This window comes from Sinocyclocheilus grahami, unplaced genomic scaffold, assembly GCF_001515645.1.
Source record: "Sinocyclocheilus grahami isolate Dianchi unplaced genomic scaffold, SAMN03320097.WGS_v1.1 scaffold505.1, whole genome shotgun sequence".
Taxonomy (NCBI): Eukaryota; Metazoa; Chordata; class Actinopteri; order Cypriniformes; family Cyprinidae; genus Sinocyclocheilus; species Sinocyclocheilus grahami.
The window spans coordinates 509,159-517,263 of record NW_015505684.1 but is presented as its reverse complement, the minus strand read 5'-3'; the positions used below and the strand labels follow the sequence as shown (position 1 = coordinate 517,263).

The window sequence follows — 8,105 nt, the reverse complement described above, 5'->3', positions numbered from 1 at the left end:
ATCAATATAAAAGTTATTTTTCATATGAAACGGTTGAAAATACACAACATAGTAAGTTGATCCACATATGACAGCCTCTGAACTTGGCCAATACTAATCTTATATACAGGCACGGGACTAAAAATACATTCAATCAGTCATCGCTCCCAAAAAGAATTCAACGGGTCATCTTGTTAATGTTATAAATTAGTTACAACAATAAAAGAAAATTTCATCATGAACATACATGAACAACAATATCACATTAAACCACAGAAATTCCAAAATGACATTTCGCTTACATTCAACTTCTAAAAGTGCATTCATCTTTGCCATGTTACATTAATTTAGTTGACTAGTGCTATACGCTGTATTAACAAAAACATTAATGGCATAAATAAAAACACTTACACTAACAAGCTACGCAATATCGCGTTCATAATCGAATGCAACTCATCTGTGAATTAAATTCCGCTCCATTTGAAAGCACGTGATGGTTTACTATTCACAGAACTGGCTTTACTGACGAGATGCGCATGACAATCGCATGTGATTTATCATGCAGCCCTAATTTTTGTTTGTTTGTTGATCACAAAGTACAAAATAAATGAGGAAAACTAGGATGCCGGGTGTATTCAAAGCGCCGCCATTACTGTCTAGAGTGCGTGGAATGGTGCGCTGTGATTGATTGTTACCGCTTACAGTGCGTGGAATGGTGCGCTGTGTTTGGTTGAGCAGATATATCGCATTCTGCAGAAAAGGGAAACTGACGTTTGTCACGGTTTGGAAAAAAAGGGAGAAAACATGACAGAATAACTCGGCGAATATTACATTTTGCGTAAAATAAAAAAAGGACTTTTCAATACCGACCAGATACAATACAGATTTTGGCGGAAACTCACTTTTTTTTTTTTTAAATGGCGTTTATTGCGTTTTGGAACCAAACTCTTCATATTTTATATATATATGTATGTATGTGTGTGTATTTTATTTTATTTTTATTTTTACTATAAAAATATCCATGATTCCCTAATAATGATTAACGAAATTTGTAGTTAATATTTTAATCAGCCTAATCAAACAAACCTTGAGAAATATGCAACCTATTATTCTATATACTTTTGAAGTGAATTATGTTAGTAGTGGTTGAGGGGGTCTTTTTTGGTGTTCACCCATATATTATGCATCCCTAGTTGTAAGAACATGCACAAACTATAAATAGACAAATCCTTCAGTATAGCATCGAAAAGAGACTGAAATCAGACACGGGTTTAATAAACAGCTCTTTACAAGGACGGAGCTGGTGTAGTTGCTAATGAAAACAGCCACGTGAGCATGTAAATATTGCTAGGCCTGCTTCAGTCAAGTGGTTATCAAAACACAACAATGGAGGATCTCATTTTGTCGCTGCCGCCCACCTCCCTTTCTCATCCTCCGCTCGATCCTCTCATTATCCCTGTAGGTGAACCTCTCTATGATCAACTCTGTCACTCCTCTGAGTGACTATTCCTGCAGCCCCCCTCGACGCAGCGGCGTTCATCCACCTTTCTTTTCAAGCTGTGGGGTGTCTGACCTAAATCTGTAAGGAAGGAGAAGAAAATGGAAGCGGAGAGGGATGTTGAGGGGGTGGAGAGAGTGTTAGGGGTGTAGGGGGACTGACAGCCACTGATGTTGGCGGCAAATTAGCATGTGCGCTAATCAAGCTTCACCCCTGAGAGCAGAGACAGACGGAGAGGCAGTGGGGTGGGGCGGAGGGGGTCTTGTTGTCATTATTAACGTTGTACAATCTAAACGCACTCGCACAAAGAAGCACCCTCTTTGGTCGGAACAAGCTCCCTGATGGCTTAAATAATTGAGCGGGGTTGAAGGCGTTTTTCTTCGCAGAGGGCTCGGATCTCAAAGCGGTGGCGGCGGCAGCGGCCCTGAGAACCACCATGTTTCCACATCTCTCTTTTCTTTTTGAAATCAATTCGTGCTATAAATAGCCCTCACTCTCTCCCTCCTTCCCCGGCGCTGCAGAGAGCGTGAGGATCCTGCAGTAAGACGTAGCGTTTGGGTCGTCCACCGTTGCGACCAGTCGCTCTGTTTTAAAGCTCAAGCTTTTCACCGGCTTTTGTCTCGGGCACTGCATTCTCGAGATTCTCTCGACTGCGGTGCAGCAGCCAGAGAGATGCCACATGCTGTCAAATCTCGCTCCTTTGTGTGTGGCTCTGGCTGCTTTTTAAACTGTGATTGGTGGAAAGGCTATGGTGGAATTGCAAAACCCACCCTATCAAAGCACGGAGAAAGATGTGCTGGCACAGTCAGTTGTTGATTAATCCCTCGTGCCTCTGGGCAGAACCGCAGCCATCCAAGAGCCCTCCAAATGAAGTTGGTTAAAGCCACTACAGTGGCGTTAGGCGTCTGCCTGAGTCACAGCGGAACGGAGCCTTTGTTTTAATTGAGTGCTGTCACTCTAACTGGTCTCTCTTTCTTTCTTTTTCTTTCGCAGACTGCCTGCTAGGTTGAGGAGATTCGGGGTGTCCCATAGACCCCTAGGTTCCTCCGATGAACCCCATCAACTCCATGAAACCTGCCCTGCCTCCAACGCCACACAGGTCAGTAGTTCCTGCACGTCAGCTCGGTGCAGCTGCAAGTCAAAGTGTGACTCGCGCCCACAGTTTCCTCTCTAACGACATTCTGAACTCTCAAAGCCCCCTCAAACTGACACCTGCTTCCCTGAGCGCGGCACCTAACAGTCTGAACCCTAGCACTGATGTTTTGATTGTTGATTTTGCATATTTTAACTACTATTTGGGAAGCACTTCAGGGAAGCAATGTGTTTTTATTGTTTTGCAGCCTTATCTGGATGAGATTAGCCTTGACGTGCAGTTTAATTGTTTTTTTTCCTTTTGTCAGTTAGGTTGTTGTGTTTTGCTTCTTTGAGGCTGTTTACGGGTCCCAAAGAGTGCTTTATGGTTATTTGGAGAGAAAAACAAGTTCTTGATGTTACACTGTAGGTGACGTACCAGTATATAGGTGGTTTTCTAAAGAATCCAAGATTCAAATGTTCTTTGGAAATGTATTTAGTTCTGCTTGGAACCTTTATTTTTAAAGGGACACTCAAATTGATGAATATCATTTACTCACACTCATGTCATTTCAAACACATGACTGACTTTCTTCTGTGGAACACAAAGGGAAGTTAAGCAAAATGTCAAAGATGATGTTATCCCTAAAATGAAAGCTAACAGCAGCATAAATGTCATGTAAATAGTTAAATAGTTTATCCCTAATAGTTTATATAGTTAGTTATAGTTTTCTATATATATTTTAGGATATTATAGGATATTTTAGGATACCGTAGGTAGGTGTACTTGGTACATTTTCATTAGTTTTACTGATATTTGAGCACATAAAGGGAATTATGTTGCTTTAGATGTGATAATGAAGCAAAAGTCTGAACATGTAGAAAAAGTGGAAGTTGACGTTTCGCTCTCACCGCAGTACACTGAAAATAAATTGCCCGCAGCAGCACATGCATTGGGCCCTAAACTGAATCCTCGCGCCCACACCTTCTCCTCTCATTTACTGAACTCTCAATCTGCACAAGTGTTGGGTTTTTTTACATTTTGATTGGCTGCTTTGTCTCTCAGCTGCTGATTGGCTGCTGCAGGATTTGGCTTTGAAACCACAGTTTCCTGTTTCAGAGCGCAGGGGTATCTGGTGGTTAGTAGAAGAACTTTAAAAGAAACCTCTGCCTCCTATGGAATGCCTCTAAGCCGCCGATAGTTCAGTTTGTTTATTTGCCCTGGCAGAGCAATGACCAGCCTCAACGAGGCTTTGAGCCTTTGTTGGAACCTCAATATCCTGTGGGCTGCAGGCCAGCGGATACTTTGCCGCAGGTCGAGGTGGAAATGTGTCAAGAAGGGGATCTCGGCTTTCTTCGAGGGCTTTAAAGAGAGGAGTCTTTCATGTGGCGGTGGGGTTGAGTTGTCTCGGGTCAGTTCAGGTTAGAAGCTGCTCAGAGCCAGTTATCACTCGATAAACCCTCACAGGTTTAATTTTCTTGATACAGTCTAGCTGTTCCCGCTTGGATAAGTTTTACCTGGAATGCTCCCATTCGGTGTCCAAGGTTTTTGGCACCCCTGCCAATGAGTAGTGACCTGAGATGATTTACTGACCATTAAACTGTATTTTAAGTTTTTTTTTATGTAATTTAAGTCACTTTATTCAATATATTGCAATGCATCACAGTATTGCAATTAAATCACTGTTGAAACTGTGACAAAAACAAGACCATTTAGAGCTCATTTAGTGAACTCACCCTTTTGTTAACTTATTTAAATTAAATTATTTTGCAAGTCTCTTTTGCCCATCAAGGCTGAATTTATTTGATCAATATTGTGAAATGTTTTACAATTTAAAAATAACTTTTCTGTATTGTAATATAGAAATATGTAATATATATTTTTATGTAATAGCTATATATTTTTAATATATTTAAAATGGTAATTTATTTGTTTGATGCAAAGCTGAATTTTCAGCATAATTATCAGTTTTTGTAGAAGCTGTGACTAATTTAAGGATTCTTTGATGAATAGAAGGTTCAAAAGAACATAATTTTATAAAAGTAGAAATCTTTTGGAAAATTATAAATGTTTTAACTGTCTCTTATGATCAATTTAATGCATCCTTGTTGGATTAAAAGTATCCATTTTATTTCCCCAAAAAAACTGACCCTGAAACTTTTGAATGGTGGTGTCTGTTTTCCTTTGGTTTTGGATTTACGACGACAATAAAAAATGCATTTGGCTTCTTGGCTGAACTTCTGATGATAAATTATTCAAGTTGTTTTGAAGATGCATGACAGTCACTGATGTTTTTTGCCACAGTTTCTATTTTTCCTAAAATATGATTCACTCATGTCACTTGCACCAGCCAGTGTTGAGTGTCGTTTGCACCTTATGGTTTGACCATGCATTGTTACAGGTCATAAAACAAGTTACCAGCCAACTCGGTGTTATCTAATATTGTTTTTTTTTTGGGGCTCTGTTCCCATCCTTTTTGTCCCAAGTTAGCTTAATGGGCACATTCCTATCCATCAAGACCTTTTTTCCAGTCCCTAAAATGCAGATTGAGGTGCAAGTTTTGATGGTTACCCGATAGTCTTTCTAATGTTGTTCTTCTGGAGGCATACATGTGCACCTTTAGCCCATTTATGAGGGTAAACACCATATATAATGACATGAATGAAAGGCTGTGAAGGGTAGATGTACCTTAGTAGTCCATTCAATAGATTTCATAGCTTTAATTCAGGTCTAATACTTACATGTTTTCCAGAGGAACGATGTACATAACAGTACAACTGATTCACAACATTAATCCCTTACAGCCTCGTTGTCATTCAAGTCAAATGAAATATGGCGTCAACTCTAGCTAAGTTCCATGTTTCCCTGTTCTAATCAGCGTGTGATGTAGTTTGGCTAATTATGGAAAGATGGCGAGCGATTATTGAGAGTGATCTGGTTTGATCCAGTTACACAGAAAACAGTAGACACACACACACAACACACACTTACTCTCTCACCCCCCTCTCCCTTGGCATCGTTACTCTTTTCTGTCTCTAAGTGACTGTGGAGTCGCCATGGAAACATTGTGCCGAGTACCTCCAGAGCATGTGGCTGTGGCATGTCTGAAGTCGCAGAAAGATCGTCTCTCTCTCTCTCACACTCACACTTCACACCATATGCTGATATCATACCAGCACAAAAGACGTAGATGTAATATAATGTGGATAATGCAAGGCGGATCAGTGAGAAGTGAATTAAGGGCGTTTTATACAGGAAGCACTCAGATGCATTAATAACCCCAGTGTCTATTTGTTTCTCTCGCCCCGCAGTGACGCCTCTTACCCATATGATCCTGTCCCCTGGCAGCAAGGCCCCAATCAGCCTGCCGGCTCCCTCTCTGTGGTAACCACAGTGTGGGGGGTAACCAATCCTTCACCCAGCCAGGTAAGAAACGCCGTCTGCCGTGATGATGTCACCAGCTTGTTTACCTCAAAGAAAGCACTGCATGTTCCAGGGATGTCCTGCTCGTGTCTGGTTATCAAACAAAACATTCTTGTTGCTGTCAATGAATCAGCAGATCCAGTTAATCGATCATTTAGAATCATTCAGAGCAGTTCTTCTTTAACTGAGAAATACTTAAATATAGTAATGAATAAATATGAATTACTTAAAAAATATAAACTTAATTGTAAAAATTATTTATCAGTACATTCATTATTTATTGATTATAATTAAATGATTAATTATTATAATAATAATCATTTTTTATTAATCAAAACATTGTTTCTTTTGGTCACATCTGACTCAAAACAGATACCAGTGAAATTTCTTAATTTCCAAACTCCAGCAATAACTAGTATGCTATTGAACACACTGCTTTTTATGTATTAATATTAATTGTAATTTTTTGATTAATAAGTAACTTTTTGACGAATTAGTACAACTAATAAATAACCTGTAGAGATATATATATATATAAATTACATTACATTTATTTTTAAGTAATTGATATTTATTCATTACTATATTTATGCAATTAATTTTCTCAATTAAACAATTTGCTTCATGTTTTCCTGAAATAATTCATGTAAACACTAGGTAATAATATAGACATCAAAGATAATATATATGTGTAATATATATATATATCCAGCCGGGCCTGGATATGGGGGCAGGTGAGGAAAGCAAATATTGTCCAGTGTCTGTGTGGCTGTATTTAGTCTCTGCTCCTCGTGGAAGTTGTGTGACGTCAGGCAGCCGGCGGACGTCACCACAGTGGGGGATGTGTGCGCTGTAACGGTCCACCCCTGCGCTGACTCACAGAAACACACGCATGCTGGCGTCCCTTAAGATCAATTTGCATCGCAATAAATCTTGTGAATCACTGACTTGGAGCAGTCAGCGTCCCCCTTGGCTCGCCAGACCAACACCTTGTTGCTACGACAACGTGAATAATCAGCTCCTCTTACGCCACGTTCTACTAATATGCCGGGTCACATTATTCAGCAGCATTGTTAAATTTATTTTATGACACGAGTGCAATGCAATTCATAACCTTTCGTCATAATCTTCTGTCTGTCTTCTTTAGTTACCCGAATAACTCCGTATTAGTGATAAACAGGCTGCCGTTTTTAGAGAAACACACTGGCATTTGATACTGACAAATACGTCAGTGAACATTAAAGAGGCAAGTTGTCGTGAAAAGATTTTTTGGAAGTACCAGTGAAAGGCAAACCAACCTGGGTGGTTTAAAGTCCGTGCCGGGTTTGGAATTACAGTGGTAGATTATCACTATTGTCATATCACTGTAGTGGGCACTAAACAAGTGCACGTTTAAGCTCAATTCCAAAATCTAATGAGCTGCCTATATAGTGTAAATGTAAGATGTTAGATACCTTCTTTTGGCAAATTTCTAAACTATGTATCTCTGTGGAGGAAGCAATCCCAGAATGCACTGCACCAAGCTCCCTATAATTATGCTTTACCAGAGTTGACTTGCTCTGTTTTAAGCCTGATGTTGAAAGCTGTGTGTTTGTTTAGCAGGCGGACCAGTTTAACGGACAGGGCAACAGCCACAGCAGTCTGTCCTCAGGAGTTTCGGGAGCCGGGTACACCACCTTCAACCAAGCCGCCGTCAACGGGGTTGGTGTTCTCTCTCGCATGCATGTGTGTTTGGTGTGTTTGAGTCGGTAGGAGCTGCCTGTTAATATTTCACCATTTCGTGTGAGTGTCTCGATCTGACTTTGGCAGCCGGGGTCCAAACTCCACTCAGTTGAATGTGTTTTTGCACTGTATCGGTTATGAAAATCTGACTGTAAAGATAATCTGGCCGCAGATTGTAATGCCTGTGCACACGTCTTGTCTTTCACAGCCCGGACGTGCAATGCCAGGATACCCCAGCTCTCCTCTCCCAGGAAACCCCACTCCTCCCATGACCCCCGGCAGTTCGATGACCCCATATTTGTCCCCTGGCCAAGACGTCAAGTCGCCCTTCCTTCATGATGTCAAGCCCAATATTAACTCTTTGCAGCCCCCTACAGGTAACACTCAGAACTGCAGCCAAGCCAACACCCC

At 40.6% G+C, this 8,105-nt stretch overlaps 1 protein-coding gene and 1 long non-coding RNA gene across 2 annotated transcripts in view; both read left to right on the top strand.

Moving 5' to 3' along the window:
• The window catches only part of LOC107554542 (uncharacterized), a 44,044-nt gene extending 38,073 nt beyond the window's left edge, over positions 1 to 5,971 (top strand). Inside the window, exons 2-3 of the long non-coding RNA XR_001605064.1 lie at positions 2,471 to 2,576; positions 5,861 to 5,971. This is a non-coding gene — a long non-coding RNA (uncharacterized lncRNA). The remainder of the gene's footprint in view (positions 1 to 2,470; positions 2,577 to 5,860) is intronic.
• Positions 5,972 to 6,696: 725 nt separating this feature from the next.
• LOC107554514 (zinc finger MIZ domain-containing protein 2-like) overlaps positions 6,697 to 8,105 on the top strand; it is a 9,006-nt gene continuing 7,597 nt past the window's right edge. Inside the window, exons 1-3 of the mRNA XM_016237034.1 lie at positions 6,697 to 6,774; positions 7,572 to 7,673; positions 7,903 to 8,071. Coding sequence (XP_016092520.1) covers positions 6,697 to 6,774; positions 7,572 to 7,673; positions 7,903 to 8,071 — 349 coding nt within the window. The remainder of the gene's footprint in view (positions 6,775 to 7,571; positions 7,674 to 7,902; positions 8,072 to 8,105) is intronic.